At 47.4% G+C, this 19,017-nt stretch overlaps 1 protein-coding gene across 1 annotated transcript in view; it reads right to left on the bottom strand.

The window, feature by feature from the left end:
* The window catches only part of LOC138248710 (E3 ubiquitin-protein ligase TTC3-like), a 1,210,547-nt gene that overhangs the window by 874,390 nt on the left and 317,140 nt on the right, over nt 1-19,017 (bottom strand). Inside the window, exons 12-13 of the mRNA XM_069202542.1 lie at nt 5,520-5,682; nt 5,390-5,432 (exon numbers count right to left, since the gene is read on the bottom strand). Of these exons, the coding sequence (XP_069058643.1) occupies nt 5,390-5,432; nt 5,520-5,682 (206 nt within the window). The remainder of the gene's footprint in view (nt 1-5,389; nt 5,433-5,519; nt 5,683-19,017) is intronic.

Genomic DNA, 19,017 nt, shown 5'->3' with positions numbered 1-19,017 from the left:
TCAGAAGCCGTAAGTCCAGAATTGGTCTGAAAACGCCCTCTCGTCCTTTTTTCGCCACCAGAAAATAACGGGAGTAAACCCCCTTCCCTCTGTGCACAAGTGCAACTTTTTCTATTGCCTTCTTTCGTAAAAGGGCGAGAGCCTCTTTGAGCAATAGGTTGACATGAGACGGATTGCATTTGGCTGGTGGCAAGTGCGGTGGAGGTTGCCGGAAAAGAAGAGGAGCCATTTTCGACAATGTTGAGCACCCATTTGTCTTTTGTGATAGAATGCCACTCGTGAATAAAGACTTTGATACTTCCCCCCACCGGAGTGGTGCACAGTGTTAAGGGAAGCGAGTCCTCATTGCTTGGCCGGTGCTTTGGGTGTGGACTGTTGTGGTCTACTTGACCCTCGTTCCCTTGTGGCCTTATGAGACTGAAAAAGCGGGCGTCCCTGCCTTTGCTGTGGCCTCTGGGACCAGTGAGGGGTTTGAACCCTCTGCTGGAAAGGGCGCCTGTCATAAGGCCTATACCTCCGCCTGAAGTCCTTCTTCCTCTCCAGGCCTACTGCCCTCATGGTATCCACTTCAGTTTTCATGCGCGCCATTTCTTCGTCCGTATGGGTACCAAACAGCGAGGTCCTGTTGAATGGAAGATTTAGGATGCGCTGTTGTGCTTCCTGTTTTAATCCAGTCAATCTCAACCAGGAAGACCTTCTTGCACAGATCCCATGTGCGTACCCATGTGCAGCTAAGTCTGCCCCATCTGCCGCTGTGCTGATGACTTGGTTGGATACCAGACATCCCTCTTGAAGGATTCTCTTGGAAGTCCTGTCTGTCTTCTCTAGGTAATTTTTCTGTGAACCTGTTGAGAGAGTCCCACAGTGAACGGTCATATCTGCCTAGGAGTGCAGACGCCCTGGAGACCTTCATCATAGATGCCGCCGTGCCGCACATTTTTCTCCCCAGAGAGTCTAGATGTCTGCTCTCTTTGTCCGGTGGAACCGTGGAGGATGATGCCACTGAGTGAGTTTTCGGGCTGCGGCCAATATGACTGAGTCCGGCGGCGGATCCGCTCTGAGAAATAAAGGATCCTGTTCAGGCGCTTTATATTTTTTCAAAATCCTAGCGGGAGCAGATTTGAGGGTGGCTGGCGCCAAAAAGGTGTCCATGGTTGGCTGCAACAGACCAGGCACTAGCGGCAGTAGCTTTTTCGAAACCGCTCTATGCTGTAGAGTCTCAAAAATGACTGATGAGGAGGTTGATGGTTCTGGAACCTCTATGTTTAGCTTCTGTGCTCCCCTGAAAAGCACCTCATTAAAAGTAGTGATGTCGTCCACCGGTGAAACTCTAGCTGGTGGAGAATCTGTTAAGGTGGGGGAGTATCATCTGACGGATGACCCTGACGATGACCAAGAGGGCGACCTTCTGTGTCTTGATCGTGATCTAGATCGTCGCTGGGAATGTGACCTGCTGCGAGACGCTGTAGCAGAGCGCCCAGGCCTCGTGGTCGGTTGGCGAGAAGCAGAACGAGCCCGTCCTGCCCACGCTGTCGGTGATGGTGTTCTCGGGAGAGAGGCAGTAGGAGAGTACATCCGTGAATAATGCGAATCCGGGGAAGCCGTTGGTCTGTTAAGGCTCTCCAACCATCTTGGTGACAAATTGATGGGTGAGACATGCCCCAATGATGCCGCTCTCGACCAAGATGAACCACTCCTTATGGAGACCACTGGAGATGGAGTGGCCTTGTCTGCTGGCGGAAGCGAATTTTCTGCTCCCTGCAAGACAGGTAAAACCTGTGTCGACGTCGACAGCCGTAATGACGTCGAAGGGAGCGCCGCCCGTTGTTCCTGTCTCGACGTCGAATGGCGATCTCTGGATCGCGACCTGCTCGCCGTCGTGTGCCTCAATGTGGAGCGGTGGGCGGACGGCGGCGGATGTCCTCGCTCCCGCCGCTGGGGCGATTTCGACGTCGTCTCTCTTGACGTCGAGGGGTGCGAGGCCTTTGGCGGCGAATGAGCGCGCCGGTGATGGCTCGACGTCGATCGGCGGGCTGCCGTCGACGGAGATATACCCCTGCGATGGCCATTTTCTCTCGACGCCGTATCTTCGACGTCGGGCGGGTCGCCGTCGACGGCGATCTATGGCAGTGAGATGGTGGCAGCGTCGACGGGGAACAAACAGGTACTTTCCTACCTGCTGACGTCGATCTAGCCAGTCTCTCCTGAGAGTGGCCTGTTGGCTGCCTGGGAAGCGAAGAGGATGATTTTTTCTGCCTCTCGTGAAGCCCATGAAGCCTGATCTTTTGTCTGTCCTTCAGAGTCCTCTTTGACATGTTCTTGCAGTGTTTGCAAGTGTCAGGGCAGTGACTCTGAGGCAAGCACACAATACAGAGAGTGTGTTGATCTGACTTGGCCTTCTTCTTCCCACAGGAAGGGCATTTCACAAAAAGTGAAGGCATTTTTCTGTCAGGAAAAAACTTCCAAACTCAGACAATGATGTTAGATGATGAGTAAAGTAGGAAAAAACGCTGTTCTAAAGTATTTTTCTGAGAAAAACTGAGAGCTCAATGTTCCAGGATCCTCTCAGAAGAAGCCAGAAAAAAGAACTGACCTAACTGTGAACCAACTGTCACCTCTCCTTCACCCCGGAGGCATGGTGGGATACTGGAGGTGCTCAGGGTCTTAAAGGCACGGTGCCAAAGTTTTTATGGTTCTCCTGTGTTAACCTGCATGCAGCCTATTGGCTAAGAATGCTCTAGTGTTTTTCAATGTAGTTTTTTTTATCTTTTTCTCTGATGATGGCTACTGCTGATTTCCCTGGGCTCAGTGGTGTGGTTTTAGTAGATATTTGTTCTCTTATTGTAATTTTGAGAACAATTAAAAATAAAATAAAAATCAACTCCATAGAAATAAAGCATTTTAGCCTGTTTATGATTATAGTCTGCATTGCTGTTTTACACATGTATATATGAGTTTAGTATGAAAATTTGGCTACTAAAAATGCTATATATATATATTTTTCGTGCATATTTCATACTTTATATGTGTGTATTTTATATATGCTCCGGGGTCCCCGCACAAGGGCGGGAATATTCAATGTTTATGACTATTGATGAGGATCCCCTGGAAGAGAACTTTGGGGTTGCCTTGAACCCCCAACAGTGGGCTGCCTATGCCCCAGGACTGAGACTTGTAAGTGTTTTACCTCCTAATCTAACCTTTACTTACCTCCCCCAGGAACTGTTGATTTTTAAACTGTGTCCACTTTGAAAATAGCTTATTGCCATTTTTGCAAAGACTGTATATGATATTGCTTTTATTCAAAGTTCCTAAAGTATCCAAGTGAAGTGCCTTGCATTTAAGGTGTTTACTGCAAATCTTGAACCTGTGGTTCTTAAAATAAACCAAGAAAATAAATTTTTCTATGTAAATCCTATTGGCCTGGAGTAAGTCTGAGTGTGTGTTCCTCATTTACTGCCTGTGTGTGTACAACAAATGCTTAACACTACCCTCTGATAAGCCTACTGCTCAACCACACTACCACAAAATACAGTATTAGAATTATCTATTTTTTCCACTATCTTACCTCTAAGGGGAACCTTTCTTATTTTGAAATAGTACATACAGAGCCAACTTCATACAATGACCTAAAGTAACTATAAGTAACAGCATTACAACTTGTCCAAGTTCTTCTTAAAAACTATCGTGTTGAATTTGTTAATTTTAAAAGTACTTGTTCATATTTAAGTGAAATGTTTTGATTTACTATATGTTTATTGTACCTCTTTTTACTAAGGCTTAACAACTATGTCTTCTGAACGGTGGCCACCAGATTTGGATACTGCTCCCACTTCCAGGCAGGTAGTCATGAATCGGAGTTAAAACAGCTCAATCCTTATCCATGAAAGAACAGGTTCTATCTATTACTATAATATAATAATAATAAAAATGATATGCCTGCTAAGGAAAGCATTTCCTTCCCTTTCTTTCTGCTAGGAAAACTCTAGTCCAGGTGTTAATTATCAGCAGATTAGCTTACGGAAATGTATTACTTGCTTGAGACATTAATGCACAAATTACAAGTAGTACAAATACACGGAAGCGCAGCTCATTTGCAATCTCCCTTCTGGCTCTGTTTCCACACTTCCTCTGAGAGCATTACAGCGGGCAGCCGGTCAGGAAAAGAATTATCTTCAAAATCTGTTGCCTCATGCACAGTTCCTCAATGTAGAGAGGTCCCGCCTATTTACATCAGAAGCTTACATTCTACAGCCCAGTCAGGAACTAGAGATCCATTGAAAAAGCCTTGTTCACTGTACCTAGGATCAGACTGTTAATATGCGGAGGCTGGTCTTTTTCTCTAATTGGCCCCATCCTAGTGGAATAACTTACCTTCCCACAATCGTACTTGCACTGACCAGGTCAATTTCAGTACACTATTCAAGACAGTTTTGATTTAACTCAGAGTTATCCTCTGCCTTCATTCTGTTCACCTTTAGCAAACACAAAAGGATGATGGACTGAGTGCTGAAACTTTTCAACCACTCACTCCCAGTCACAGATCTGGGTTTAATCCATCGTTCTTTTGCTCACCATGCCACCCCAGTTTGGACCCAGCCATATGCAAATCAGTCTTGACCCTGTTCCCCATGGCAACAGTCCAGCCCAAACTGCCAGGCCACATCCTCCCTAGACAGGAAACAAGCATCCTGGGACCAGTTTCAGGGTATCACCCTAGCTTGAATCACAGTGGGCATACCCTTCCCACTTAAGTAACTTTAGCAACACAGAAGGATGAAGGACGGAGTGCTGAAACCTTACTTGACAGGCTTGTATGTATCTTAGCAGGGGGTTCACATGTTATAAAACTCCACAGATATAGAAGGCTTGTCCTCCTTAGCCTTGTCATATTTGTAACTCTTCGTGGCAGAAGCAGAATCAAGTCTTGCCTGACTTATCCCAAGAATGGCGAGCTTTTTTAAAAACAAAATAAAGGGGTGATAGATTCACATGCTTTGCACAAGCTGCCATGTAGTGATTGGAGTTGGAAAGTAGAATTTGTTAAACTGACAACCATGGGTGTGTCGAAAATATGCAGGCCAAACTATCAGAACACAAACCCTATAATCACTGGCTTTGTCCTCATGTATTATTTTATTTTTGATAAGTGAGAAGTGAGTGAACACGTACCCAAAATTAACAATCTGCTACTGCAAAATAGACCACCAGCAATACCAGATCATCATGTCAATCCTGACCTATAAATAAGTATTAATTCTAATTGTTTTCACTTGATCCATATTAATAAAAGTTATATGAACTTAAGTATGCAAGGAGAAACCTTTAGAAATAAACAGCTTTGTATTTCAGAAAATGTTTTAAATATTTTTAGTTGATGTGTACTTACGGAAAAGGCATGTAATGTGCATCTAAATCTCCTAGTCCTTCACCTTTAAAGAAAAATGTATCATTTAGAAACCAAATATTAAATTAGTTTAAAAAAATATTCTGTATAACGTAACTGAGACAAACTGTACCTTTTTTTTTTTCAATAAATTCTCGAAACCTTAGGTTTTGTTGACTAAGCTCCTTTATACCCTCTGGATCCTTTTTGCACAGTACCAGTGCCTTCTCATTGGAAGCGAGTGCTCGTTGAAAGTCTCCAATTAGAAACAGAGCATCACAAAATCTATGGTGACCCTAATGAGACAAAATGTGTGTAAGAGTTGTTATTTATTTGAGTGACAGGAAAAGAAACAAGTGTCTTTATAAACTATTACCACAAGGGACTATGATTATCAATCCAAAGCTTACAGTGTTCCTTTGCCAGTCCACACACAAGGGTGCCCTACAGTAACAGCAATGTATAAAGATAACCCAAATCAATGATGGAGCACTTTTGTAAAATCCTCAAACATTTTCACCTTCCTTGAATTTTTTAAATTATTACAAACAACAAGCTAAAGTCACTAATGCAGCTTTTGAGTACAGAAACAAAATAGTGACGCATTGTGGAGGGAAAGGAGAGTAAACGGCTGCCATCTGTAAAAACGATGATGAAAAACATGTTTGGTTCAGAGCTGATGGAGAAAAGGAAATAATGTCTGGAGCAGTGGAAGGCAATTCACTGCCAGGTGTGGAAAACTTGTTAATAGCACACACACTTTACAGTAAAAAGAAGCCCACACCAAGAGCAATTTAAAGGCAGCCTACTGGTGCTGTAAGGGAAGGGATGAAAATGTGAGAAAGGGCAATTGAAGACATAATACTCACTTGTAGGAAGTTGGATCTGTATATACTATCTCAAAGTGAGAGATAGTGTGCACAGAGTCCAAGGGTTCCCCTTAGACGTTGATAGTGGCAAAATTAGATAATACCAATGCTCCATTTTGTGGTAGTGTGGTTGAGCAATAGGCTTATCAGGGGGTAGTGTTAAGCATTTGTTGTACACACACAGGCAATAAATGAGGAACAAACACTCAGACTTAACTCCAGGCCAATAGTTTTTATATAGAAAAATATATTTTCTTAATTTATTTAAGAACCACAAGATTCAAGATTTGAGGTAAGTACATAAAATGCAAGGTACTTCACACAGTTAAGTATAGAACTTTGATTCAAAGCAGTAGTACACACAGTTTAGGTTAAAATGGCAATAAGCTATTATAAAAGTGGACACTGCAAAAATCAACAATTCCTTGGTTAGGTTTCTCAGGTAAGGGGGGAGACACACAAGCCTACAAAATTAACCCCTCAGCAGCACAGGGGCGGCCGGATGCAGTAGGCAAAGTAGGCATCGTGTTTTCTATAGGAAGCAATAGAGGGACCTGGGGGTCACTTTGGCGATGCAGGCAGGGCACAGGGGGGCTCCTCCGGCCAGCCACCGACTGGGCTAGGATGAGGGCCGCTGGTCACTCCTACACAGGTAGGTGTTTCTTCTCAGTCCTGGGGTCCGCGGATGCAGTGCTTAGTACAGGCGTCGGGTTCCTTTGTTACCAGGCAGTTGCGGTTAGGGGGAGCCTTTGGATCCTCTCTGCAGGCATCGCTGTGGGGTTGCGGGGAAGGGGGGGGGGGGGTCGACTCAGGTTACTCACGTCGTCATAAACGCCTGGAAGTCCTCTCTGCGGTGTTAGCTGTCTGGAGCTCGAGCCAGCGGCGTCAGGTGCAGAGTGAGAAGTCTCAAGTTTCTGGCGGGAAGGGAGAGCTCTTTGGAAGTTGCTAAAAAGTTGCAAAGTTGTTGCTGTTTTTGAACAGTGCCGCTGTTCTCTGGAGTTTCTTGGTCCTTCGGGTTCAAGGCAGTCCTCAGAGGTTACTGATCCCTGTCAGATGCGTCGCTGTGCAGGTTCTTTGATGCTGGAGACAGGCCGGTAGGGCTGGGGCCAAGTCAGTTGGTGTCTCCGTCGTCTCTGCGGGGCTTTCAGGTCAGCAGTCCTCCTTTCTTCAGGTTGCAAGAATCTGATTTCCTGGGTTCAGGGTTGCCCCTAAATACTGAATTTAGGGGTGTGTTTAGGTCAGACGGGCAGTAGCCGATGGCTACTGTCCTGGAGGGTGGCCTCCAGTGCCTCCTACCTGAGGGGAGGGGGGCACATACCTATTCCTACTGGGGGAATCCTCCAATCTCAAGATGGAGGATTTCTAAAGGCAGGAGTCACCTCAGCTCAGGGCACCTTAAGGGCTGTCCTGACTGGTGGGTGGCTCCTCCTTTTTTTCCTCATTATCTCCTCCAGCCTCGCAGTCAGGGGGGTCCTCGGGATTCCCTCTGAAGGTGTCGTTGTGGGGGTGCAGAGAGGTCAGCCCAGGGTGGACACGTCGGAGTCACCTTGAGGTCCTCTCTGGATAGTTGGTTTCTCTGGACACAGGCTGGGGGCGTCTGGTGCAGAGTAGTGAGGACTCACTTCTGGAGTGAGGTGGGAGTCCATTTAAAGATGAATGCCTTTTCTTCTGGTTGGGCAGAGCCGCTGCCCACAGGAGTTCTTGGTCTTCGGTGATGCAGGCAGTCCCCTGGAGGCTTTTCACGGGTCGCTGGTCCTGTAGAACATGTCGCTTTTCGGTTGCAGGGTCTTCGACGCAGGACAGGCAGGTAGGGTTTGGGCCAAGTCAGTTGTTGTCTCCTTCTCTTATCTCAGGGGTTTTCAGCTCAGCAAACCTTCTTCTTGTGAAGTCGTCAGGAATCTGAAGAGCTGGGTTCAGGGTCGCCCCTAAATACTAAATTTAGGGGTGTGTTAGGGTCAGAGGGTAGTAGCTAATGGCTACGGTCCCTGAGGGTGGCTACACCCTCCTTGTGCCCACTCCCTCTGGGAAGGGGCGCACATCCCTATTCCTATTGGCCCTAATCCTCCAAAGCAAGATGGAGGATTTCTCATGGAGGGGGTCACTTCAGCTCTGGTCACCTTTGGGTGGACCTGGCTGAGGGGGGTGACTCCTCCTTGTTTTTCTCATTATCTCTCTGGACTTGCCGATAAAAGTGGGGTTTCGGCCGGAGAGGGGGCATCTCCACTAGCTGGAGTGCTCTGGGGCATTGTAACACCAGGCTTGAGCCTTTGAGGCTCACCGCCAGGTGTTACAGTTCCTGCAGGGGGAGGTGTGAAGCACCTCCACCCAGGACAGGCTTTGTTTCTGACCACAAAGTGCACAAAGGCCCCATGTGGTCAGAAACTTGTCTGTAAGTGGCAGGCTGGCACAGACCGGTCCGCCTTGCACTAGCAGTTGAGCTAACATACAGGGGGCATGTCTGTGGGTTTATTGTGCTGAGAAGATTGATACTAAACATCCCAGTATTCAGTATAGCCATTATGGTGCTGTGGAGTTCGTAATGACAATATACTCAGTATGGCTACCCTGCACTTACAATGTCTAAGAATTGACTTAGACACTGTAGGGGCATAGTGCTCATGCAGCTATGCCCTCACCTGTGGTAAAGTGCACCCTCCTAAAAAGGTGACTAATCTATGCCGCAGGCAGTGGTTTGTGGGCATGGTACCGTGAGGGGAGTGCCATGTCGACTGTCTTTTCTCACCACCAGCACACATGAGCTGCAAAGCAGTGTGCATGCACTGAGTGAGGGGTCCCTGAGGTTGGCATAATACATGCTGCAGCCCTTAGGGACCTTCTCTGGCCGCAGGGCCCTTGGTACCAGGGGTACCTTTTACAAGGGACTTAACTGTGTGCCAGGGCTGTGCCAATTGTGGAAACAAAGGTACATTTTTAGGAAAGAACACTGGTGCTGGGGCATTGTTAGCAGGGTCTCAGCACACTTCCAATCAAAGCTGACATCAACACTTAGGCAAAAAGCAGGGGGTGACCATGCCAAGAGTGGCATTTTCCTACAACAACACTTTTCCGGCAGAAGCTATGTCCTTGGAATACTTTATTGAATGATGCATGTCTATGGGAGACAGATGTTATATTGCTCTGCTTTCTATCCTACAGGATTATAATGAGCTTGCAGGAGGCTGGCTCGGTTTATGGTGTACACCTATGGTGTGGCAGCCTATACTGAGTCCAGGAAACCCTTAGAGATAGTGTTTAGGTGTCCAGATAGCAAGAGCTCTCTAGGGCCATCTGTTGTAAGCAGCTAAAGCTTATCTAGGAGGAGTGTAAAGCACTTGCAATAGCACAATAGTCAGTTACTAACTGTACACAAGATAGAACCACAGCAGGTGCTGCAAAAGTAAAGGCTTCATCATTACAACAACAACAAAGACGAAACTAATGTTGGTATATCTCCACCTGGAGATTTCTATACACAAAATATACAGTTAGAAACAAGCAGAAATAGCCTTATTGGGGGTGGACATGGGGGGGGGGGAGGGGGTGAGCAGAGCCACATACTAAGAACCTGGTATAAGAATGGAGGTGCACAACCAAGGAAAGTCTGTTAGAATCCTAGGGGCTGGTGGAGTAAGAAAATACCAGTGGTAAGTAACTGTGATCGCACAGGTTCCTGGGTGCAGAGTTGTTATTGAGCCGGGTGTCTCATAGGCTAACACAGGACTGTCACAGTTGGAATTTTATGGATTCATGACACTTCTCAGTGGACCCTGAGGAAACCAGTTGGCACAAAGAGGGTTGGAGAGTGCCCCCACCCGTGGACACACCGAAGACTGGAGTACCTACACCAGGTAGGCCACATGCATAAGGGTTAAGTGACTTTGGAAACCCTTGTTGTAGCCAGTCGAAGCCCAAGTTGTCCAGCTACTGTCATGACCCACGAACCAGGTCGGTGGAACCAAAAGGTTGATTCCAGACAAGAGGAACCTGAAAAAGAAGGAGACAGTGTCCAGACCACTCAAAGGTGTGTAGGCGGTGCAGGCAGGCAATGCCCACCCTCTTGGAGGTGAAGTTCCTGCAGGACAGTGAAGGAGTAGTCCAGCTGCAGAGTCCAGGAAGATGCAGAATATCCTAGGAGTTGCCCACAAGCTGTCCAACATCGGTCGCCGGAGTGCAGGAGGGTCAGTGACCAGCCGGGCCACAATATGCCTTGGCAAATGCAATTTGACGATGCAAGGTAAGATGTAGTTTTTTGAGAACCACCAAGGTCCTAGTGACTCAACCCTTAGAAGAGAGTCAGGGCTGGCCTTCAGCAGGAGGAAAAGCTAGCCTGAGTCAATGGAGCCCCCACAAATGACCTACTGGCAACAGGCCCAGGGAGCCGCAGGGAGGCATCAACAGCACAACAAAACAGAAGTCCTATGTCGCAGAAGCTGATATTGCAGTTACAGAGTGCTGGAGGCTGGGACTTCCTGGAGCCTGAAGACCACCTTGGAGAAAGAGCAAACAAGCCTTGGCAAGAGCAACAGTCGCGGTGCACAGGGTTTCTGTTCCAGTGGCTGCAGCAAGGGTCCACAGTCCCATCACCTGTGTTGAAGAGCCTTTTGATGTTTGTGGGACAGCCAGGAAACACTAGCCAGTCATCGTTGTTTTGAGGTGCCTGCAGATGCAGGGGAACGACTCCTGCACTACAAGGAAAATTCCTTCTTGCCTCTTGAACAGTCCTTGTGACCCTGGAGGACGCACAGCCATGGATGTTGCAGAAATCTTGGAGGAGATGGAGAAACAATGTTGAAGTGGGAGTCCTCCCAACTGCATACAGTCTTATTTCAGTACCAAAGCATACCAACAGCGGTTCCTGAGGCCAGGAGCAGATGATGTTTTGCAGACAGTTCCTTGAAGAGTCTTGCTCGACGAATCTGAGGACCTACCCTGGGGAGAGCCCTTAAGTAGTCCTAAAAGGGAGTTGGGCACTCTCTGGGGTGACCCACCTATCAGAGGGGGTCTGGGGCATCATCTACCTGGCTTAACAAGTCAGATGCTCACAAGGGCCTCTGCCTACCTTGTTTCCAAGATGGCAAAATCAACCAGCCACCTGGCAGAGCTCTGTGCACCTCCCTAGGGGAGGACCTGGACAGCATTTCAAAGACGTCTGGTGGTGCTCAGAGGCCACCCCACCTCAGTCCATAGACACCTAATACAAAGGGGGAGGTAGTCATACCTCTCTCTTGCAGGAAATTCTTTGTTCTGTCTTCCCTCGCTCGAGTTAGGCTCCCCAGCAGGAGGGCAGAACAGTGTCTGGGGCCGGCAGCAGCGTGGGCAGCCAGAACTAGTAAGGCTACACATGCAGAATGTGGAGATCCTCCAAGGAACCCCGGAACATGGTATTATGCAACTAGCACTGGAATCGGTGTAGTTGCATGAATCCAACATGTTTGATAAAAAAACATGCCTAGGTTCGGAGAAGCAATTATGTAGTTGGACCACTCGTGTTGACCAGTGTCCACTACATACCTTAAGATGCCTTCCCTGCACTTACAAAGCCAAGGGAATGGAGTCTGGGGTTTGTAGGGCACCCTGCTCATGCAGGAGTATCCTCACACCTAGGGACATGCACCCTGCCCTTGGGCTGAAGGGACGACCATAGGGGTGACTTACACTGTCCAAGTGCACTGACTGGGATATAAGGTAAACCTTATATCTGAAGTGAAATGTGCATGTGCCATTTCACACAGGCTGCAATAGCAGGCCTGCAGACACAGTTGGCATGGGCTCCCATGGGTGGCGTAATACATACTGCAGCCCATGGGAGACCACTGGCACACCAATGCCCTGAGTCCCTAAGTACCATATCCTAGGGACCTATATGTGTGCATCAGTATGCCAATTGTGGGTGTAAAGGTTACCAGCAACCAAATTTAGGGGAGAGAGCAAAGGGCCCTCATTAGCAGGACACCAGTGCACTACAGTCCAAAACATATTGACATCAGGCAAAAAGTGGGGGGATACTACAACCAGAACCCAGCTACTACAGAGCCCACCTTTAAGCTTGTAAGCAGTCATGAGCAGTTTATGAGGTAAACATGTGAGAAATCTCAATCTGAATATAGTTTTCACAGATTCCCCAGCAAGAGGGCCTTCTTCACTTCCACATTCCGCCCACAGCATCCATCTTCTCTGTATTCAAAACCCTTGCGGCAGTGAGTCTTAGCTTGAAAGGACGAATTATGGGACAAGGTCTCTTTTTTACATGGTTAGCCCCAACTTTTTGCCTGTTTGATGTAGCCAAGAAATTGTGGTGCCCAGGGCTACTGCTAACCAGGTCTCCTGGCCAGACCTCTTTCTCTAAAACTGTTGTGCTGAACTGGCACAATTGGATACACCCTTAGCTACTACTATAAATCCCTAGTAAAAGGGTATTTAGGTACTCAGGGCAAGGGGTACTATGGGTTGGCCCCTGAGGGCAGGAGCACTGATTGTGCCACCCTCTAGGGCTATGCATCCAGATGCACCCAGCACTGCCACTGTAGGCTGAGTGTCCTGGTGCAAACCTAAAACACAAACTCGACATGGCACACTGCCTGTGTGCCCTGTTCACCATACACTGCATTTACTAAGGGTAAGAAACCCCTTTGTCAGGCCTTACAGTCCTAAGGCAGGGTGCACCATGTAGGAAGCTGACCTGGTGTGTGGTGAGCACCTAAGATATCCCCTTAAACCAGGTCCAGGTATCCCCTATTAGTGAGGTGTAGACAGTGTCTAGGAGGCCAGGGATCTCTAGAGATATCTGTGGATGAGCAGCCAAGACTTATCTAGGAGACATACAAATCTTATGCAATACCACTATAGTCGCACAGCACTCACACACATGAAAGAACCACACAGTCGTACAAAACTAAAGGTACTTTATTATAGTAACACAAATACTTGGAGGGGGTTGGGTGACCAAACCATTTACAAAGTAAGTGTAATGCAAAAGTCAAACCCCCACCCAAGGAAAGTGCAATCTGTAGAGGGGAGATGGAGGAACTAAGAATCCCACAAGGTAAGTACCACAGTACCCCCCAGCGACCAGGAGAGAAGAGGCAAGTTTTTTTTTTTTCCCAAACCCACAGGTAAACTTTGTAAAAGGATTCTGCAAGACTGGAAGAAAAAGTGGAACCTGACCGAAGAGAAGAGGACCTGCAAATGAAGGCGACATAGTCGAGTTCCAGTTGGAGTGTCCCGTGGGGCAGGAGCCACTACCCACCCCTTCTGGAGATGCAGGATCAGGTCAACGGTGAAGACCAGGAGTCGGCTGTGCAGCACAGGAGGAAGAGGAGAGCTCTAGATGTGTTGCAGTCGATGTCCCATGTTGGAAGAAGAGTTGCAGTCAGTCAGTTGTGTGAAAAAATAACCAACTAATCTAGGCAAAGGCAAGAGTTGCGGAAGAAGAGATGCAGAGCTGCTGGGGACCAGGAAAGTCCGGGGGGTTGGGAGTCCCAGGAGACCCTCAGCAGTGAGGAGAGACAGAAGTTGAGGATGCAGCCCCCACAGACAACTCACAGGCAGCAGGCACAGGAGTCGCAAAGAGACCCACTCAGCACACCTGGAGAGGAGTTCCATGTCGCTGGAGCAACAGGCAGGAGACTGTACTTTGCATGGAAGTGTGCAGGAGCCTGGGTCTACACAGAGCCTGAAGGTCTCTTGGAAGAAGATGCAACAAGCCTTGTTAGCTGCAAGAGTCGCAGTGCACAGGGGTACTGTCGTGCAAGGAGAGGCAAGGGCTTACCCTCTCCCAAGTTGGACAACTGGTAGAGAGGACCACTCCAGACCACAAGCTGTGATGTATGATCCACAGAGTTTGTTAGGAGAGAAGATCCACACAGGCGGCTGTCATTGCAGTTGGTGCCTGCGGATGAAGGGAAGTAACTCCTTCACTCCAAGATATATTACTTCTTGTGTAGATTGAAGACTCGTCACCCTCAGAGGATGCACAGCCAGGGAAATTATGCAGTTGCTGGAAGGAGATGGAGAAACAATGTTGCAAAATGGAGTTGATGCTGGAGTTGCACATTTTCGGTTCCTGGAGGGTCCTGTTGTAGTCCCGGTGGCCAGAAGATGAAGTAAACGATGCAGATGAGCCCTGCTGGAATCTTGCACGTCGAAACTGAGGACTCACTCTGGAAGGAGACCCTAAATAGCCCAGGAAGGACGACTGGTCACCTAGAAGGAGGGGGCTGTGATGCCACCTGCCTGACCTGGCCACTCAGATGCTCCCAAGGGCCTCTGCCCACCTTGGATTCAAGATGGCAGAATTGAGTGGCCACCTGGAGGAGCTCTGGGCACCACCTCTGGGGTGGAGATGGACAGGGGAGTGGTCACTCCCCTTCCCATTGTCCAGTTTAGTGCCAGAGCAGGAACCGGTGGTCCCTGGACTGGTGCAAACCGGTTTATGCAAAGAGGACACTAAAGAACGAGTTACTTACCTTCAGTAACGACTTTTCTGGTGGATACATTAGCTACCTGTGGATTCCTCACCTAATGAATACTCCCATTGCGCCAGCTCTCGACGGAAATCTTCTTCCTAGCTTCTGCACGTCGACGAGGACATCACAGTTGCCCACGCGACACCGTCTGACGTCATACAGGCAATAAGAGGTCCTCGCCGACGTCAGTACCAACATTTTTTACGTGCCTGAGAATAATAGGCCATTGTGATGAAAGAACAATAGTAATATTTAATGATATTCCAAACAAACACATCATTCTGAGAATTCAACCTACCATTTTTTTTTTTTTTTTACAAGTAAATAAATATATGAACTATTTATATACATATAAACATATATACATAATATATACCAATTCTCAAAACCAAGAGGAGCACACTCAAGAATTACTTGGTCAGACCAAACAGGCAACGGGGAGGCGGGTGGGACCGTGAGGAATCCACAGGTAGCTAATGTATCCACCAGAAAAGTAGTTATCGAAGGTAAATAACTTGTTCTTCTGCTGGATACAACTACCTGTGGATTCCTCACCTAATGAATAGAGTCCCAAAGCAGTACCGCACTCGGTGGTGGGTGCCTGAATGGTCAAACCAAGAAATCCTGCAGCACTGACCGTGCAAAATGGCCGTCCCTTCTGACCTCAGAGTCCAAGCAGTAATGCTTCGCAAAAGTGTGAAGGGACGACCAAGTTGCGGCCTTGCAGATGTCGACCACAGGAACACCCCTAGCCAAGGCCGAGGAGGCCGACTTAGCTCTGGTGGAATGAGCTCTTTTACCATCGGGGGATCCTTCTTTGCTAAAGAGTAACACATTTTAATGCAAAGAACAACCCACCTGGAGAGTGTTCTCTTGTGGACTGCCTTTCCTCTCCTCTTTCCCACGTATCCGATGAAAAGCTGATCCTCCAGCCTGAAATCCTTTGTCCTGTCTATATAAAAGCTTAACGCCCTCTTTGGGTCCAATCGGTGTAGTCTCTCTTCTTCCTTTGACGGATGAGGCGGAGGAAAAAACGTGGATAGAGTAATTGTCTGGGCCAAATGAAAGGGTGAAACAACCTTCGGAAGGAAAGCAGCCTTGGTCCTCAACACCACCTTATCCCCATAAAAAGATGTATAAGGGGGTTTTACCGATAGAGCCTGCAACTCACTCACTCTCCTTGCAGATGTAATAGCAACCAGGAAAACTGTTTTAAGAACTAACAATCTTATGGGGCAAGAATGCATAGGCTCAAAAGGGGACCCCATAAGGAAAGTTAAAACCAAGGACAAATCCCATTGAGGCATAACGAAAGGATTTGGAGGAAATGTATTCATAAGGCCCTTCAAGAATCTAAGTACTATTGGAGATTTAAATAAAGAAGGCTGGTCTGGAAGACAAATAAAGGCTGACAAGGCAGACAAGTAACCCTTGCACAACCCCTCTGTGCTAAAGACAAAGCAAAAGATAAAACATCCGACAAATGAGCACGTAAGGGATCAATCTGCCTCGCTCCACACCATACCACAAATTTAGACCACCTATTAGCGTAGATCGATTTAGTGGAGTGTCGCCTGGCCGATAAGATAACATCCACTACTTCAGGCGGGAGAGAAAAGGAACTCAGGTTGCCCCGTTCAATCTCCAGGCATGAAGGTGCAGGCTCTGGAGGTTGGGGTGTAAAACGGATAAGTTACTTACCTGTAAATCCTAGTTCTCTTCCAGGGGTATCCTCATCAAAGTCATAAACATTGAATATTCCCGCCCTTGTGCGGGGACCCCGGAGCATATATAAAATATATACACATTATACATGTGTAACAAACAGTCATGCAGGCTATCATGTTAAAAACAGGCTAAAATGCTTTATTTCTATGAAGTTTTTTTTTTTTTTTTTTTAAATACTACAATAGAGCATAAATAAGTACCCAAGCTCCTAAAACTAGGCTTGGGGAAGTAAGCAGTAGCAAACTCTAGTGAAAAAATAGAGAAAACTGCATTGAAAAACAATGAAGCATTCTTAGCCAATAGGCTGCATGTAGGTTAACACAGGAGAACCATAAAAACTTTGGCACTGTGCCTTTAAGACCCTGAGCACCTCCAGTATCCCACCATGCCTCAGGGGTGAAGGAAAAGTGACAGTTGGTTCACAGTTAGGTCAGTTCTTTTTACGGTGACAATTTGTATAATTGAATCAAAATACTGTCTGTCCTGCACTTCCAGTAGACGTGTGTCCGGGGAGGAGGGTGGGTTGTTTATGACTTTGATGAGGATACCCCTGGAAGAGAACTAGGATTTACAGGTAAGTAACTTATCCTTCTCTTCCAGGGGATCCTCATCAATAGTCATAAACATTGAATAGATTAGCAAGCCCATCCCTAAACCCAGCGGACTGTCCGATATAAGTGCAGGAATAGACATGTCTTACGCAAATAAATTCCTTAGAGAGGCCTGCCCCACTTGGGCATCCGCTCTTGCATCTGAGTCTAAACAATAATGTCTTGTAAAAGTATGGACAGACTTCCATGTAGCAGCCTTACAAATCTCAGATATAGGAACATTGTTAAGGAGAGCAGCAGTAGCCGCTTTTCCCCTTGTGGAATGCGCTCTAGGCCGCGCTAGCAATTGTCTATTAGCTAGCTGGTAAGTATTAACAATACAAGAGACTATCCATCTTGATATTGTTCGCTTAGATGCTGCTTCTCCTGTCCTTAAATGACCATAGTTCACAAACAAGCGGTTAGAGTGTCTAATCGATTTTGTCTTGTCCAGATAAAATTTCAGCACTCTTTTCAAGTCTAATGAGTGCAATGCTTTCTCAGCCGGAGTTTCCGGATTGGGAAAGAACGTCGGTAAAGTTATGGTCTGATTAATATGGAATTCTGACACCACCTTCGGAAGGAAAGATGGGTGAGTTCGTAGAACTACTCTATTGTCATGAAAAACCGTGTACGGTTCTTTTGCAGACAAGGCCTGGATCTCACTGACCCTCCTCGCTGAAGTAATGGCCACCAGAAAAGCCGTTTTCCACGTAAGGTGTTGTAAGGAGGCCTTATGGATAGGCTCGAAAGGAGGGCCCATAAGTTTTGCTAGGACTATGTTCAGTTCCCACGGAGGAGAAGGCCTCCGAATTGGCGGAAAAACTTTCTTCAAACCTTCTAAGAAATCCTTGACTACAGGTTTCGTAAAGAAGGATTCCTGAGAAGGTGACTTGCGATAGGCAGTAATAGCAGACAAATGTACCTTAATAGATTATACCTGCAGACCGGATTTCGCTAGGTGAAGCAAATAGGACAGTATGACGTCCTCCTGCGCCCGTATGGGATTATGGCCTTGCTGACAGCACCATATGTAGAATCTCTTCCACTTAAAAGCGTAGGAACGCCGCGTGGAAGGCCGTTTGGACTCTTTCAAGATGTTCATGCACTCCTGCGAGAGTCCTAGGTGCCCATACTGCAGGAATTCAGGAGCCATGCTGTTAAGCTCAGAGAGGGTAGGTTGGGATGCAGAATCCTGCCCTCCATTCTGCTCAGAAGATCCGGTCTGCACGGCAGCCTCCTGTGAGGTTTTTCCGACAGGTTGAGGAGATCCGTGTACCAGAATTGTCGAGGCCATTGTGGCGCTATAAGAATCATTCTGGTCCTGGATCCGTAAAGTTTGCTGATCACTGCCGGAATGAGGGGAATCGGAGGAAAAGCGTAAAGAAATGTCCCTGACCAGTCGATCAACAGGGCATTCCCTCGAGATCCTGGACGGTAGAACCTGGATGCGAAGTCTGGGCATTTCCTGTTTACATCGTCTGCGAAGAGGTCGTTGAGGCCGACCCCATTGCGCGAAGATGTATTCTGCGACTTCGTCGTGCAGGACCCAATCGTGAACGTCCTCCAGGTGTCTGCTTAGAAAGTCTGCTTCTACGTTCTGCTGACCTGGCAGGTGAACTGCTGTGATTGACATTCCTCTGGCCAGGAGCCAATGCCATATCGCTTGGGACTCTCGTGAAAGGGGTAGGGATCTCGTTCCCCCTTGTTTGTTCAAGTAATACATCGTGGTTGTATTGTCCGTCTGTATCAATAGAGTTTTCCCCTGAATTAGCGGTGTGAAAGACTTGAGAGCCAGATGGACCGCTCTGAGTTCTAGCAGATTGATGTGGTACTGCTTCTCCTTGTCTGACCACAGACCCTGCGCTTGAAAAGGACCCAGATGAGCCCCCCATCCCTGAAGAGACGCATCCGTTACCAGAGTGTCGGATGGAAGTACCTGGTGAAACGGAGCGCCCACTGACAGGTGAGGTCTGTGC

Source organism: Pleurodeles waltl, chromosome 8, assembly GCF_031143425.1.
Source record: "Pleurodeles waltl isolate 20211129_DDA chromosome 8, aPleWal1.hap1.20221129, whole genome shotgun sequence".
Taxonomy (NCBI): Eukaryota; Metazoa; Chordata; class Amphibia; order Caudata; family Salamandridae; genus Pleurodeles; species Pleurodeles waltl.
The sequence above is the reverse complement of the archived record's forward strand: the minus strand, read 5'-3'. Positions and strand labels throughout refer to the sequence as shown.